General features: G+C 43.1%; 1 protein-coding gene across 1 annotated transcript in view; it reads left to right on the top strand.

Annotated features, from left to right (window-relative positions):
- Nucleotides 1-17,573, top strand: part of whrnb (whirlin b) — a 200,259-nt gene that overhangs the window by 139,062 nt on the left and 43,624 nt on the right. The window contains exon 5 of the mRNA XM_074669842.1: nt 6,536-6,572. Within this exon, the coding sequence (XP_074525943.1) occupies nt 6,536-6,572 (37 nt within the window). The remainder of the gene's footprint in view (nt 1-6,535; nt 6,573-17,573) is intronic.

A 17,573-nucleotide genomic window follows, 5' to 3' on the forward strand; every position in this document is an offset into this window, starting at 1 on the left:
ATGTAGGCTATAAATGATCATACCTTCTGCTGTAAGTGGTGTATGGTCCCTGAGGAAATGGTTGAGTGCGATACACGGTGTAAAGCCCACTCAGTGGGCCCTCAATTTTCTTGGCCGTCACATTTTTCCTCACTGCATCTGAAAAGCGAGCTGGAGTCTGTGGGCCGTGCAGTGGATCCCCAGCGTGTACGATCAGTCTGCACGCAGCTCGGTAACTACGGCGTTGTTGACCCCTGTCATTACGGCTGCACCATCTGTGCTGATGGCCTCCAGCTTGTTCCTCCAATCAGTGCTGACTTCACTCCGCATTACGTTACACACAGCCTCAGCCATGCTTCGAGCATCTGGCTTTAAAACAACTTTAATCCCCACAAAATCAACTTTGATGTTCCCCTCAGTGGCGCTCCTGACATAGACCATTTCTTCCTCAATCACTGCTCCGTCCAGGGATCCGTCTGAGATGACAAAGATTAACCTGACATCTGACAATCTTGCCCTCATCTTCCTCCTCTCATCCTCCGTTATGAAGTGAACGAACTCTTTTGCCTGATAGTCCTTTCAGTATGTATCTTCTATAGTCAAGCCTGAAATAAATAAAAGGCAAAAACACACATGAATAAATACACTTCTGGTAGGGCAACCATGGTGGCCATGTGATATATTCCTGGTGGTTTTTTTCCTCAGGTGCTCCTGATGATTCTGACTCTCAAATGCACTCAAATGATCCTTTACTGCCTCTGCTTTGTAATTATTAGTTCCCATCACAAAGTAATTCATTTTGTGTTTCACTTTAGCATGCATTCAGCAATCCTTACAGACTGTACATTATTTTCACGATCATACATGAGCCACTCACCACCAGTTAGCCATTTACAGTAAAACTTCCTTGAATCCAAGGAGGTCCAATATCCTCCTCCTCCCAGATCTCTTAGGTTGGCCCATCCTTTTTCTTCAAAGCTGGCTGTCCCAACCATCACCACATTTTAGTTCCATTTCCACCGAGTGGTTCAGTTCGGTTCGTCTTGCAATTCCACTGACTAATCCTGGGACAGATCCCCAAATAACTGCAATGAGTGGTCCCACTTTTTAGAACCCCTCTGTTGGGGTGCCAGACCAAACTGATCTAATCCCAGAAGGTTGAGCTATAAAACTGCAGTCATTGATTGGTCGAAAGAATCGTCACTTACCGTGAAACAGTGGCTGCTGTATTTCCCCTGGTGGCACACAGACTTCTCTGAAACAAAACTTGATTGTTCTTTGTATCAAAGAGCTACATGCCAATCACAAAGAGGACGAACTGCTGCATGTCTTCCATCGTTGCTCTTTGTTTACTGTGTGGCATTTTTCTTCTTTGTTGGATTTATTAGAATAGAATAGAATAGAATAGAAAATACTTTATTTATCCCCGAGGGGAAATTCAGGAGTCACCGCAGCATTTAAGAAAACAAAAGTAAGAAAGAGTATAGAAAGTGCAAATAGGTCCACAAGAAATTAGATGACGACTTCCCGTCCACCACTCGTCCACCACTCTCCAGCCCAGCCAGTCTCCACCTCCACAGGGTCCAGGACTCTCCAGCAGTCTGTTCAGTCTCTGTCTCCTGGATCCTGTCTGCTCACAGCAGGCGAAGCTCCTCCGATGTGTCGCCGGCGTCCGATGTCAGCTCCGTCAGCCACGTCCGTGAACAGCACGATGCCGCTGGGTCAGCACGACTAGCTCGTCCATCCCCTGGAGCTGGATCCCACGTTCCCAACAACGATGGATGGAAGGACAGGTCCACGTTGTCATCTCCCAGCTCACACTGGAGAACCGGCACGTCGTCCTCACCTCCTCCTCCTCAGCTCGAGGGAAATCATCAAGCCCTACACTAGTTAGCATTGGCATGCTACAGGCTGCTAACAGCTAATTTCACATGTAAACAATGCAGCCATGGTTACATGTAGGATCTCCAGACAAACACAGGAGAAAAGTAGTAAAAAATACCGCCGAAGCCACAAAAAGTTTGGTGTCCGTGACCGACAATGAACCATACAAAGTGATGATCCACTCCAAATACAAAGATGACGAAAAAGAGACGAAAAAAATTACAAGAAACGGAAAAAGACGAGAGAGCTGCTGCAACAGGCAGCTACTTGGGTAGCGCCTAGCAACGGAAAAATGAATTAGTGGGGTAAACTGTGTTGGGCTGCTATGGCGTCACGTTATTGTGTTACTGATCTGGCTGTCAGCATCTGGCTTGCAAGCCACCTACCACGAGGGGACACGGTTGGCTTTAAAAAAAAAAAACAGTGCCAGACTTAGCCAAGCCAACCTGTACCAAACTTTACTGACCAAACCAGACTACTTAGTGGAAACGGGGCTGTGTTTGTTTTTGTACTGGAATCTACCTTTTTTTTCCAGACCAATATAGATGAAACCATGCCCCCTTCTTTAGTACCATGTTCATGTCCCGCAAATTAGATGGTCATGGGATGCCCTTTAATCACCAGTCAAGCTAGCTAGTGAGGTTTTTTTAATACCTTCTAAAATGAATTTTCACCCACATTTGGTGGGTTGATGGGGGATGGGGGGTTAGATCAAAAGAACAAAAAAAATCACCCTGTGATGGGCCCATTGAAAAATGAGGTATTGAGACCCGAACAGGAACAGGCTGTTAAAGCTATGGTCTACGATCTGAATCCTAGTTTGGCTGATGAGACACATTTGAAAAACGCAGCCTCACTCACCCCTCCCCACCGTGTTCCAAGATCCCGCCCCCCAGCTTGTATGGCCCTTCTTCACCTCCTAACAACACGCCCCCTCCGACAGAGCAAGAAGTGGCCAGCAGAAAATGTAACAAACAACACAGTCACCCTCCTTGTAACACACAGTGGTAGATTTTTCAATTAGACCAACGCGATCAAAACCATGAATTAGCCGGCGAAGCAGGTCTGGCGTTGCCACTGCCAGCTGATCAGAGAAGAGCCGACTGTGGGCGGGGCTTTACCTTTCTCTGTGTCTTCACCAGCTCAGTTTACAATGCTAAAGATGTGTGGCTAACTTATGCTGAAATCTATTGACAGAGCTGACCCGTTCCGACCAGCAGCGTTCAGTCATTAGCCAGTACAGGTACAGACTAACCAGAGTTATTCAGCTGACATCTCCCACTGTGGGAAACAAAGTCATTACCTGTTGTGGCGAACAGTTGTTTGCCAGCTGATATGTGAAGCACAGCCTCGGTTTCCCCGTGACACACACAACACACAGCCAAACTGCGTCTTAGATTTCTGTGGTTTTTAAGGAAGCACTCACCAGAGCAGGTAGGCACTTGTCTCCACCCTGGTGGGTTTTTAAGTAGTTTGGCATGAGTTCAGCTACAGTGGGAGTAGCAGTATCCAGTGTTAAAGCTAATTAGTTTGTGTTTAGCCCTATGTGTAACTGTTGGGGCGAGCGCACCTGTCCTGTCAGCTGGTTTGTGTGCACGTTAATTGCTCAGCTGTGTTAATCAAGCAGGAGGAAAGGAGATGGTAAATGTGAGCAGGTCAGATCAGTTCGGGTTTCTCATCAAGCTATCTACTGAGCTGTGTGTGTACCAAAATCCAAGAGCTAAACGGACAGCCGGTAAGATCAAACTTATTTCTTTTGTGGATACAGCATGGCACTTGTGGTGGTGAGGCACTGTGACGTGGGGGAGAAATGTTTGTTATTGTGTTGGATCCTTGAGGAAATTAGAGAAAGTGATCATTTTTCCGCTTGAAAGGTCAAACTGAGTGTTTTACTGTTCAACAGAAACTCCGCTGTCTCTGCGTCAGTCGTCATCTCTGGCTCCATGACGTCTCGGTAGCTGAGCAGCTAGCTGACGTGAGAGAGGTAGTGGGGAAGGACGAGGTGGGACCATGGGCATAACGGTGCGAAGCGAGGGAGATAGATTGGATGGACCCACGTACCTATGCGAACCGCGCATAGGTCAACTAGTATGCAGCTTTGCAGCGGATATACTGAATGGAATTTTTTCATTTTTTTTGGTCCTTATATTGTGTAGTTTGGACTACACAATAGAACCATTACAGCCCTAAAATCAGTATTATTTAGATGTACAAAGCCTCCAAATCGTAGACCGTAGCTTTACCATGTTAGCTTCTGCTGTATTTTTTTCCCTTTTTTAAATTGGTGTTTTCAATTTCTGGTGTGCCAGCCTCAAGTAGACTGTTTAAAAACTACGAATTGTGGCACTTACTAATTGGCTTCATATTTTAACCTTTATTGGGCAAGGTACTAGGGCTAGGTACTGCCAAGAACCTCACAATTCGATTCCAATTCTATTCTTTAGGTCATGATTAGATTCAATATCAATTCACTATTGATTTAAATGCTTCGATTATCGATTTTCATGCCCCATGTGATCATATGTGGTACGTCACCTCACATTTTGGAGCAAGAAAACAACCCAAACATCAGACTTTAAAGTCGAAGGATCTGGCTTTATGCTGCTGCTGCTGCTGCTTTGGCTGCCATTTTTTGGTTGTAGGGTCTCTGGTGGCGCTCATCCATACAACACAAATAACACGCACAGTCCCCCTCACTTGCCAGGAGATGAATCATCAGAGGATTTGCTGAATTGATATTGAATTGGGCGAGGAAATATTTCGATGCATAGATTCATCAATAATTTTAGCCACCCCTACAAGGTACAATACTTGGTTTATTTGGAGCGCATGGGAATGAAACATTTTTTAAAATATCACAAAAGGTTTTCTTTTTTTTAAGGGAAAAAGTTATATCCTCCAATAACTCCAGGGTTGACATTTGGAATTTCAAAGGATTTCATTGAGTGCTCTATAAAAGGCTGCTTGGTCTACGTGGTGATGCCTCTTGGGTGAGAGTCAAACAGGGCTTTATTCAAATTGGCCAAAAAGCTGCAACTTACAGTTTGACCCGGCACACCCAGGTCGGTTTGGTTATTTTTTGGTTAATCCTTTTTTTTTTTTCTTTTTTTTTTTTTTTTTTTCAAAAAGCAGTTTCAGCCAACCTGTGCTGCTTTCCTAACCTGACACACCAGACAAACAGTTTCATATATCCGCCACGGAAATATTTCACTAGTTCATCTGGGTAACAGCTCTTCAGGTTTGTTTTCAGAGGTGGGACCTTCAAAAAAAATCAACAGCTGGTGGTTGGACGACCGTTTTGATTGACACACTCACTACAGACCAATTCACATCAAACCACGGTAAGACGTAGCTTATGTGTGCCGCTGCTGAGAAACAATAGACGAAAAACTACAGGAACACGAGGAACAGTTGTGATAATGGCGTTAAACGACTGCTGCCGTTTTTGTAAAGTTAACTCAAGAATCAAAGGAACGCCCACAAGTACGAAAGTCTGCTGACGGCACGTCTGCTTGTCACTTCTGCTGCTCCCGCCTCTCTTTCCTGATTGGGCTGGTCAGAATTTAGCCGAGTGAAATCGTTGGTTATTGGAGCCTGGCAAGATGGATCTGCAGGATTACAGAAACTGAATCAGGCAGGTCCATCTACTCTGCAAGGTTACTGCTTTCCTGTACATTTAACCAATCACTGTCAGTTTCTGTTATGTCACATTTGAACATATTCAATTCCTTTAATGCCCATTTGCAGTCATGTGTTTTCAATGATCTCAGTACAGTGGATGACAGAAGTTGCGGTGTTAGCATCGAGGCTCAAACAGCTAAAAACCAAAGCTGTTTCAGTTTGTCTCTCCTGGGAGGACTCTGGGTTTATTTGAATACGTGACTCTGTCTTCTTTGCCTGACAAACAAACCTTTGCTGTATCTGACTCAGACTGTCTCCAGAGATCCTTTAAATGGTTTTGTTTTAAGATTCACAGTATTTTTGCAAAGTTTTTTGAGGACAAGAAATGATTTACTACATTAAGGGAGGCCTGAAAGTTCCTGGTGGGACGAGAAGAAGCAGGGCTTTGATTGGCTGAGAGCAATTTGATGATTAGACTCTTGACTCTAGGCAGTCAAAGTATCATTACCCATGATTACTGTGGCTTTTTATACAGATGCATGACCGCAGCTGACTGAATGTGAAGATGTAAAAGAAACTCTGCGGTTCATGTTGGAGCTGCACCGTGAGAGCAGAAACTCTGTCATGTGGAGGCACTGTGGTCTGATGGAGGCTCCATTACTGGGTGTGGGATCTGTTCAGGAGGTCCATGACATGAGGGATTATGTTTGACAGGAAAGCAATATGTGGACGCCCCCATGTCCCCCCCGCCCTCCTCCATCTGTCCCCAGCTTTAATGGAGCTGGCTCTGATTGATAAACTGAAAAGGTATCAATTTCTCCGCCTGCTGTTTCTGTGGAGATCACATAAAGTGTTTGACAGCCACACACCTCATTACGGCGGCGCTTCCTCTGTGCTGCCTCGGGGCTGACCTGGCTTTAATGTGCTGTGTTTTTAATGTTTAACATGCATCAGAGCTGCTAAGACGTGACGTTCTGCTTTTAATTTCATGCGTTGCTCTGGTTTCACCCTTTCTCTGATATGACGTGCGTTTCTTTCTTCTTTGTTGCAGACCGTCCTCGGCTAGAGCTACACCTGTTCTTGGAAAGGTAAGAATAACGGTCATGCACATCTGCCCTCTGCAAACACATTAAGATTCAAAGCAGAGCTATGTTGCTCTCACACACAGCACCCTGAATTTGATGTTCATGCTGCTAGTTTTCAAGTTTTGTCCTTGTGTTTTTAGAAATGAAGCGTTTTTTTTTTTTCTTTTTTGTGAAACCATTATCTTTAATCTGTTTGCATGTCACAAATCTTCTGCACTACTTCCCATGTACACGTTACATCTCAGGCTGCTGTGACATTGCACTACCTGTACTGTGCAGATTGTTTCTTTGTCTTCTTGTTTCTTTTATTTCATTTCCTATGATTTCTTACACTGACTTCTTCTTCCTTGGAAGAGAGGAACAGTATTTCCATTTTTCCATACACAATGAAAACCTTTGAATCTTGAATCTGGCATCAGAGGGCTCTAGTCAGACTGGTTTAGTAGTTACCCTGTTTGGGAGACACCAATAAGTTTGTGTGAGAAACCTTAAATGATCTTACAAATCCATCAATCATGGGGTTCCACAGGGTTACATTTTAGTGCTGCTTCTTTTTATTCTGAACATAAAGGATTTTGTTGATACCCCATCTATATCGCATAAAATATTTTTTGCCAATAACACAAACTTGCAATTTTACTTACAAGACTCCAGATGAACTTAACTCTTTCACTGCCATTGACATATATAGATGTCCTTTCAGTGCGGAATGTTTCCCTCTGAAGAACAGAAAAAGGTAGAGACAATCTTTTTATTGATGACAGAAGAGAGTCTACTCTTTATTTCGGTAGTTTCTGTGTTTACAGAGTCATAGAACTCAATATTCTGTGGATCTTGAAAGATAGGTCAAAATGCGCTAAAAAGGCTGGCAGTGAATGAGTAAATCATAAATGATGAGTTTGTGGAAATAGGTAACTGGTTCAGGTGCAACAACAAAAACTGCACTGATCCCATAAAAAGCCTGACACGCAGGGTCTGATCTACTAAAAGTTTCTGTGTTTCAAACACGTGAAAACTTCATATTGCACGTAAAGCTGATGCACTACGAGAGTGCATAGAGGCTAGCGTCTGTCAAATGAGCGAAACAGCAATCCAATTCAGCGTGCTTGCCTTCAAGAATGTGCAGATTATACACAGATTAAAAGGACACACAAAATTCTGGGAGGAGGAGATGCTATGTAATTTCATACAAACACCACAATACAACATTAGTACAGCCACATCGCAAGTTAAATGGTCAGTTATCCCAAAAATAAATAGAATATAGAAAAATGGTGAAAGTTGGTAAATGATTATCCTTTATAACTTCATCCATGATAAGTAAAGTTTTGTAGTGGTCTCACCTTTTGACATCCTTCATATTACTTATATTTCAGTATTGTGTCATCTTGTATTGAGGTTTATGAATCAGTCATGTAAATATGCTACTTAATGCTGTCAAAGTCTGTTTCTCTGGTGTGTACATGGTTTCCTGTCTTTATGCAGCCAGCCGCGTGATTATGCTCAATGAACACTTTTTGCACTTCTGCATGGGCATCATTCTTCTAAACTAGATGTTGCCCCATGGTCTATATTTAGCATGTTTGAAAGGCAGGTGCAAACTGGCACAGCGTTCAAACAAACAGCTGTTGACATTGTGGCGAGGAGGAGGCAGAGAGAATCTTCTGTGCGGGGGTCAGCATATTCGGACACTCAGACATAATATCTGAATACAAACAATCCTCTTTTTATTGCATCTTCAGATTTTCTGGTTTTAATCACCTAGCTGCTACTAAGTCAACCATATAGCCGCAACAATCCCACAAAAAAGTCTGCAAAATCCTGGAGGGACTGATAAAATCAATTTGTAGCTATAGCCAAGTTAAATTCAATCTGGTTTGGCCAAGTTTTGTTTTTATTTTGAAAGTCCTGGTTGTTCTGGGTGGTTTTCACGCACAACTTTTTGTACCCCTTGATCTGCTTTTATGTGAAATTGAGGTGTAACAGCCAGACAGTTGGACTTGGGTCATAAAGACTTGACTCAAGTCGCAAATTTGACAACTTGCAACTCGACTCAACTTGAGGGTAAAAAACTTCAGACTTGACTCGACTTGAGACAAGCTGAGTCGGACGACTCATAGTATGTTCTCCACGCTATGGGTTCACACTTTCAGTGATTGATTGATTGATGGATTGATTGATTGACTGGAGACAGGTGTGTAGCAAGATAACAAGCACGCAAGCAACCAATGGGTACACACAACACAGTGCAGTTGTTAGCTGATAATGGCGACCGTCCCCAAGCCTGTAGCCAGTTCTGCTGCTCCAAAAGTCGAGCAGTTTGTGTTCAAAAACTTCCACTGGAATGGAAAAAGGAGGAACGCGCAATGCAAGATATGTGACGCTAAAATAAACCAAGAAGAGGGAACGACGTCCAACTTTATCTGCCATTTAAAGACTGCACTCCAAGCCTAGGAAGTGAAACCAAGCTAACACTATTAGAAGTGTGTGAGGGTGTGCATGTGTGTGCGCATATGATATGTTTGTCGATCGTGTTTTGAACATTGTTGTTAATAATAAGACAAACACTTTCACTCACCACTGTCGCAGTAACAAACATCCAGTTGAGACTCATCAGCAGAGGAAATAACTCCCACAGTAAACCTTTATTCCTTCTCATTTAGCCTCCCATCACATTTTCCTGGCCAGGCAGCTAAATTAGTGCCTGATGAAAAATGACATTAAATATGATTAAACCTCTCCATTATAATATTAAAATATATGGTTTAATCCACGCAGAGCTGCAGACCAATCTACATGGTATTTTTGGACATTTACTTTAGGAAGATAAGGTTTCTCTCTTCAAGACATAAACCTGAGATATAACCTGTGACTCCACTCGACAACCTTGTGACTTGACTCGACTTGACTTGCCCACAACAGAAAAACTTGAGACTTGCTTGGGACTTGGACCAAATGACTTGCTACTTGCTTGGGCTTCGGATTGGAGGGACTCGTACAATTGTCTGGTAACAGCGCTGGCCCCTTGGGGTCACCCTCTCCACACATCCAGCCACTGTGAAAATGTCCACTGAGTGTATACATGTGTGTATATTTGTGATGATGTGTGTGAATAAACTGGATGAATAAACTAATCAAGCACCACTTCACTGACAGCAAACTGAAGAGGAGGATGTGGCAGGGATACAGCACAGCAAATCTTACAAAGGCAACAGCCATGGGATTGTAGGTGCTGACGCCTCGCTGGCAGAGACATTAAACTGTTTCTTTGTCCAACTTGAGGCTGAAAGGCTCCTATAAGGCACTTCACTTCCACAAGCCTCCAGTTCTGACACAGTGACTGTGGAACAACATGAAGTGAGACGTGCTGAGCTGTGTTCACCTCAGGAAGCTGCTGGCCCTCACAGAGTACCAGGAAAGGTACTGGAGGGACGTGCTGATCAGCTGACTGAGGTCTTCACTGGGATTGTTAACCTTTTTCTGTGACAAGCAACCATTTCTTCATGGCTCCAAAGAGCCACTGGCATCTTTGTCTGAAAACAGACATAGACAGTTTCAGAGACACAGGCCAGTGACACTATGGGCTCCAATTTCGTGGCGCAGCGCAGGGGGCGCAAGCCTGGCGCACCCTGCTAAGTTTTAATTTCATGCGGCGTACCGCCGTGCGCTGCCAATTTGACAATTTGATAGACCGTCTGCGTAGAGGTGGGTGTGACGGCGCGCCAGGGGGAGTTGACGGCGCACCAGGGGGAGGTGTCAGCAGATTCATGTTGGCGCAGTGACAATTTCATGCCAAAAAAGTGCACTGAAAGCTCGCCAGCTCCAACCTGGTCTATCCTTGGGGCAAGGCGGAGCGCACCCCACGCAGCTGTAATTTGGTGACAGGCCCACATGTGCGCACATGTCAACAAAGCCTCAGAGGCAGGTTTCCAGAGTGTTACGCACATTTTAATGCAATAAACAATCACAGCAATCACTATTTAATGTAAACGTCTGAACCAGCATATACATTTATATCTATATTAACTGTCCCGTCACATCTGATGTCAGATTAAAGCCGTTTGTCATAATGGAAAGTTAACCTGACAGCAGCTGGAAGTTTGATGCACATCTTACAATTAAACAATAAACAGCCTTAACATCTGATACTGAGTATATATCTGGTTCTCTCATTTCATTTAATTCAAAGAAAAGAGGGAGAGAAAAGACGAAGAAAAAAGAGACAAAATAAATGTATGTCACTCAGGATTTACCCGTGATTTCCCATATGTCTCTGTTTTAGTCTTTATTTTTAACGTGATCTAAAAAGATGGAGCACATTATTGTAAGGAGGATGAGGCGGAGACACCAGGAGAGTATACAGTATATCACCAAAGGTTCTGCTTGGCGATGACAAACCAGGAGTGCAGGTGGATCAAAAGTATTCTGAATGGATAAGCCAGCTGTGTAACTGTCTCTTCATTTTGTTCTCCTATTAATGACAAAGGAACAGATTAAATCTGTCCCGGGAGCTGGCCCACACAGTGACCCGCTTCGTGTCCTCCGATGTCCCCCGTTGTCCATTCTCCTGCAGCAGGGACAGCGGCTCTGACCGTCTCTGCTACCGGGTCTTTCCAGCACACTGTTTCCGTGGTGCTGGGGATCAGTCAGACCAATCAGATGCTGCGCCTCAGCTGCAGGGCATTTAAAGGCGCTCATTTGATTGGTGAAAACAGCACTCGGCTGTGTTAAACCCACTCACGGCTTTTCTCCTCCCTCTCTGCCATTTGCGCGGAGGGAGGCGTGGACGTGCAGCTCTGCGCTCCTCTGTGCTCCTCTGCACTCCTCTGTGCCTTGACTGCGCCTCTCTTAGCACTGCAGGAAACTTGCAAAGTGCGCCGGTCACGCCCTGTCAGCGCGGCTAAGGCCGGCGCAGGGCAGGTGCGCCTGCGCTTGCGCCTGGTCTACGAAATTAGAGCCCCATGTCCTTGCTGCGTTGGCTTGCTTGTGCTCATGTATGAAGTGTAGCATGCTGGAGCATACCCCTCAGAAGAGTACCATGCTTGAGCATAGCACGGGGCGGTCACACTGGCCGTGTGAACTGGACTTTATGGTGGAAGCGTGCCTAGCCACGATACAGATGGCCAATTTGAAACGTGCACTAAAACATCAACGTGAGGATAAAAAAAAAAAGAAGCTTTTTTGAGCTGTGAATCATGAAAGCTACTACAGGGTACTGAAGTGAAAGAATAATTCTTAAAAGCCCTTCTTTAAGATTTATACCTGTTACTTGTGTATGTCTGCTTTCTTTATAGAGCCTAGCTTCCTGCTCTGATCACTGAAGTCAGATGAACTGAGATGAAAAGCCTTTGCTTGTGGTCACAAACAAACCTGAGAGGGTTGTTTTTATGCACAGGGATCACTGGGTACCATCCAGCTCCAAAGTTTCGTTGTCAGTCCACCTTGGTGCTGATATTTACAGTTTGTGCTGTGAATTAATGCCACATTGTTGACTGAGCTCATCCTGAGCTGCTTGTTTGTTGTTGGCTCTATCCTCCACAGTGCCTCTGTATTGGTCTCTATAGGGCCCAACATAAATCTGTTTGTACACAAACTCTCTGGTGGGATAATGTTTGCGTGTGGGCTTGGGGAATTGCAAACTCAGTTCTTTCTTTTTAATTTATATACTTAAAAGAGGAAACAAAACAAGAGCTAGTGAAAATTATAAAGCTCTTTTCACATCTCCACCCCTAATACATATAGGATTACTGCAGCAATACTTTTGTTGTGTAAAGCAAACAGCTTTAAAGGGACCAATAAGTTAAATAAAAAACTACCAAGTTCTTCCTAATCACAGAGGACCCAGACGCAGACATAAAAGAAGAAAGCTCATGATGGTCACAAAAGACATCAAAAAAGAAAACAAGGTCCAGGATACAGAAAAATGTTTTGGCATCCAAAACCTGGAGGATAAAGGAGGGGGATTAGAAATCACAAAACAGAACTAAAAAGTGTTAGTCCATAATGATATAAAACTAAAACGTTGGCATTATGCTGACTTAACAGACATAGCTTTAAAGGTAGGGTCTGCAGGATATTTGATATTTGTTGATATTTTGATTTTGTCAGGACGTTTCTGGGTGGAGAGTAGCCATGGTTACCTCAGCCAATCACAGCGCATCCAGTGCGCAAGTGACTTTGGGTGTTGATGATAGCAAGTGGAAGTAGCTAATTAGAGAAGCTATGATAGTGGACGTAGCACAGAGAAAGAAAAATAAAGCAAAGTTAAACAGAACGCCAAACAGATAAAGCTTTTTACTGAAAGAGGTTGAAGCTTGGCTCGACTTTCACTCACTTTAGGGAACTTGGAGAGCAGCACGGGACAAACAGCGCATGGGTTAGCTTCTGCTAACCAGGTATGTGTCAAATACCTGTGGTTAGCCTGTGCTAACATGTCAAGTCAGGTGCACTGCTCTCAAGTCTCTCCCACATAGAAATGTGATGCTACAGGTGGTTGGTGGGGCTAGTGAGTGTGTTTACATAGTCACGGTTGGAGGCTGTGGGTGTGTGCTGCTGCTGGCACTGAGCCGAGGAGGAGGAGCCCGGTTTGAATGTTGTGTGTACTAACGAGCAGGGAAAATTCCTGCAGACCCTACCTGTAATGTCAATGAATAACTTGAGCAAATATTTAATTTGTGAGGTTAGCGTGTTCTGAACTATCCCAGGTGGAGACTGAGGCTGCTCTTTAAGTCCTGTCCAGAAAGTAACTTAAAGGATAAGTTCGGTTAATACAGCTTTTACATTGTTTATAGAATGAAGCAGAACAAAATACTCACCAAGAAGGTTTTCCTGATCCAAGCAGTGCTTCAGGAGATATTTAGATCCAAAATCTTGCTGCAGACATCCGTTCAATAGCGAGCCGGCACTTCAATGGAAGAGAAACACGAGCAAACCATGATGAAACATTGGTGAAACTAATGAGTTTTTGGACGATTAATGCAGTTTTAGGAGTGGCGCTGTCTATGCCCTGATGAATCCTATTAAAGGGACGTCCGCTGCACGATTTTGGATCTAAATATCTCCCGAAGCACTGCTTGCGTTGTGCAACGCCCCTCAATCCAAGGGGGAGGGCTGGTCCTTGGAGAGTGTCAGGCTCTCGTGTAAATAGCGATATCACACGATCACCATCCACTCCCATAACTTTTGATATGACAGTCAACACCTAGTCCTTTCTGCGTGTATCCATATTAAAAGGATGTTTGGGATCATACAGAATGTTGAACTTCTCCACTTCCAAGATCAGCCTCTCTTCATCCACGGCGTTGCGTTGCATCTGGGACCCTCTGACCGACTTTATACCTAATGCATGTGAAGTATTTATAACATATTGGGAAAATTTACGTTTGAGAGTTTATGCAATGTGTCTTATTTTGAATCTTCCGGGTACTTCACACGATAACTTCCTGTCTAGTGCTTTCTTATCCACAGTGAATTTACGAGGTTTGGAAGCGGTTGCGCAGAAAATAGACCTGAAGTGTATTTCTTGCACCTGGACCTTCAACAGTGCGTGCAGTAGAATTTGCCTGATAGATTAAGGTGGAAGCTAAGTGCTCTGTTTGAATGTTTCAAGGGCCCGGCTCGGCGCGTGCGTTGGAATTTAGCGTGAGCCATGTGGGATTTGCTCAGACTGTGACATCACTGATTGGTGGGTCTCCTTCAGAGAGCAAAATAAACGTAACTCATTCTTCTCTTTTCTGGCTGAGGATCTGTGTTTCCCTGCAAACCATCTGGTTCTGATTCATGTCCCGAAACACAAGCCATATTAAATCATTTTTTTCTTTTTAAATGGCAAACCAGTTGTTAGCTTAGCGAGGGGATCATCAGCAAAGAAATGAAAGGTTTCACAAGGAGGCGACAAAGCTAACCCAGAGTGCCTGACTGTAGCTTCAACATTCAGCACCTTGGTTAGGTCACTAAACACTCACTTTTCAAGTCTTAGATGAAAGTTTTCATGCTTTGGAATCTTAATTTTTCAAATGACCTAAAAAAAAAGTAATGTGGAAAGAGCTTTTCCTTGTCTGGAGAACGTAAAGGTTTGAGTTGTGCCTTGAATTAATGGTTCCTGTAGATGTGACGTTTCTTCGTTTTCACAGCCTGGTCATGTGGACCTGAATCAAGAACTTTGAAGTGGCATAAAGTCTTCATCAGGAGGAGATAAACAGGAGAGATAAAAATGGATGGACATGATGTAACGTCAGTGCCTCCTCCATGAATATTAAACCCTCTGATGTAACTGTCATGGTAATTATTCACGTCTTCTATTACAGCCCAGTACTCGTTTCCCCTCCCCCTCCTGTTGTCCCTTTTGTTAAATGATCCTCATTGACACAGTAAACAGCTAAGCTAATATGTGCACAAAGACAACCCCATGCATCAAAGCCTCCGCTATGATGAGGCAGCATCTCCTCAGAAACTCTCTGTGCCCCAGGCTGCCCGGCCTAATGAGTTCTGTAATTTAACAACGGATGGGTGGCCATGTTGATTTAATGCATGTCCAACAAGCGCTGGAGCAGCCGCTGGGCAACCGTTAATGAATTAAGAAGAGTGTATGAAGGATGCCGCTGTGGGAGCCGAGTGGGTTCTGGAGGACAGGGTGTGTGGTGTTCAGGGTTTGTGTCACAGTGACTCAAACACAGTGTTATCACACAGCAGCTTGTTAGAGGAGGCTGTGTGCCCAGCGTTAATTTAGACTCCAGCTTTTGTGATGGATTGGCAGCAACGTGATGGATGACAGGACAACGTTTAGAGGTCGGACAGCTTTTTTCCCTTCTTTTTATGGCTTTCCCTATAGTTCATATACAGACAGATCCACACAGAGTAAAAAACAGTCATCTACACACTGTTCATGAAAAACAAGAAGTCAAGGTGAACAAGCCCGGAGTGATGTGAGAATGTTTCCCCGGGGGTAAAATTAGCTGTTTTATGGGGGTGTATCGCCCACTCTGCCCTCTGTGGATTCTATATGTGTGTACCCCATCAACCACAAACATCCATTAAAGCCCTCAGCCCCCCCCCCCTTTAAAGTTCTCATGAGACTAATATGCACTGTGCTTCATCAAGGGGTAAACTCATCCCTCCACCTCATCGTTTACACCTATATTAATCGACTTTTCAACCTTGGGCCTATGTGAACTCACTTTGGTTGATCTTATACTAAAAAAAGGTAGGAAAGTTTCTCCAGTAAAATGTAGCAGCCACCAATTCCCAAATGTAATGACTTCAACAAATCCCACTAATAGTTATCTGATCATAATGAGCAGAAAAATGAAGTACAGAAAAGAAAAGCTTCATTAATTTACAAGGTGGAATATGTTTTTCGTGGCCTTTAGAGGGAAGACAGGTCAATCTATACTTCTCCATGATGGTAGCATTTCATTCAGCAATGTGCAGTTTCTGTGCAGATGTGTAGCTCTTTCCAGTTTCATCTTGTATCACTATCTTGCTAACAGACTTCGACTTTGGTAAATTCAATCAATTGATTCAGCTGTGAGATAAGGGTAGACCCACTTCACCTCCCACCAGTAATTCACTGCCCCCTGCTGGTCACTTGCTGATTTTGAATGTCTGTTTCGTCAAACAGCATCCCACAAGGTTTATCTTATACTTAATATGCCACTGTTTTAATTCAACGCACACATACAACCTAAAGAATAAGAAAAAAGTGGTATGTCTTTTGAACCGATGTTCTGTTAAGCTGGACTCATCAGGGCTGTCTCAAGAACTAGTATGATGATCACTGTCTTTAACCCTTTAACTTTCACTTTTTAAATGCAGGGGATGCAAAGTTAGTTTGGTTTTTAACCCTTTAACAGTCCTTACAAGACAAGAACAGGACGAATTTTTAAAATAACTTTTTGCTGTTGGAGCACTAAAATCAGAATCCAAAAAAAAAGACAAAAAATTATTTCAAGCTGAAGAAAGTGTGTTCCACCCACAAATATTAAATTAAATTTAATTCAATTTAATTTAATTTGATTTGATTTAATTTAATTTGATTTAAAAAAAATAATGGGAAAGAGGCCTTCATCAAATTTCACATTCATAGAATAACAACACTTACCAAAACTAATTTTACTCTTTTGTTATGTAAGATCAAATTTATTCAGAAAAATTAAAGATGTGAGGTTTGTCTCATTTTGGATACATGTTTGACTTAATTGAACCTTCAAAACAGAAATTAAAACATTCAATGCCTTTTCATCCCATGGTGATTAACCTTTAATTAATAGTTTTGCAAAGGGGATTTCTATTGGCAGACAAAACTGCTGAGGAAAATACAATATAAACGTGAAATCAACAAAACTAACAAAACTAAAGTAATGATACATGTGAAACAAAATCATTTTAAAGTGTTTTTTCCCAGAGTGTTTAAATCTTCAATCACAGTGTCACAACCTTACACTATCTTGAGTTTCCAGGTGAGGTACACAGTATTGAAGCAGAATGGAAGAGGAAGTGAACCTGGTGAACCAGATACTTGATCATTTGTGACTGTGCCCTGACTAACTGGGTTAAGTTGGATTATGAAATGGACGATTATAGAAAGTAAAGGCTCAATAGTAAATAAACTACAAAAAATAATACAAAAAATTAACCAACTTCTAAAGCTAGGTCCAAGAGGGGTTTATTTTTTTCTTTTCTTTTTTTAGGAGTTATTAAATACAGCTACTAGTGGTGTTTGTTCTAAGATTGCAAGGAAAGCTCAGCTTCCCCTAAAATGTCCCCAAAAAGTGGTGATGTGTTCTGCTGTGTGTACATTTTATTGACAAAGTATGAGCTACAATTCCTTCATCTTTTGTTCAGAATCAGCTCCTATCACAGGTTACTGGCTCCACCTCCTTCTCATTCATCCTCGCAGCGTCTCAGCGCTTTAACAGTTATACGCTGAGCGTCTTCTGACTTCAGCAGGGAAGTGTAGAGTGGGTTGTTCCACTGTGGAAACTGGACGGTCATTGGGTAAACGCT

This window comes from Halichoeres trimaculatus, unplaced genomic scaffold, assembly GCF_033239565.1.
Source record: "Halichoeres trimaculatus isolate MK-OKI-2021-1 unplaced genomic scaffold, fHalTri1.1 fHalTri1_scaffold_5, whole genome shotgun sequence".
Taxonomy (NCBI): Eukaryota; Metazoa; Chordata; class Actinopteri; order Labriformes; family Labridae; genus Halichoeres; species Halichoeres trimaculatus.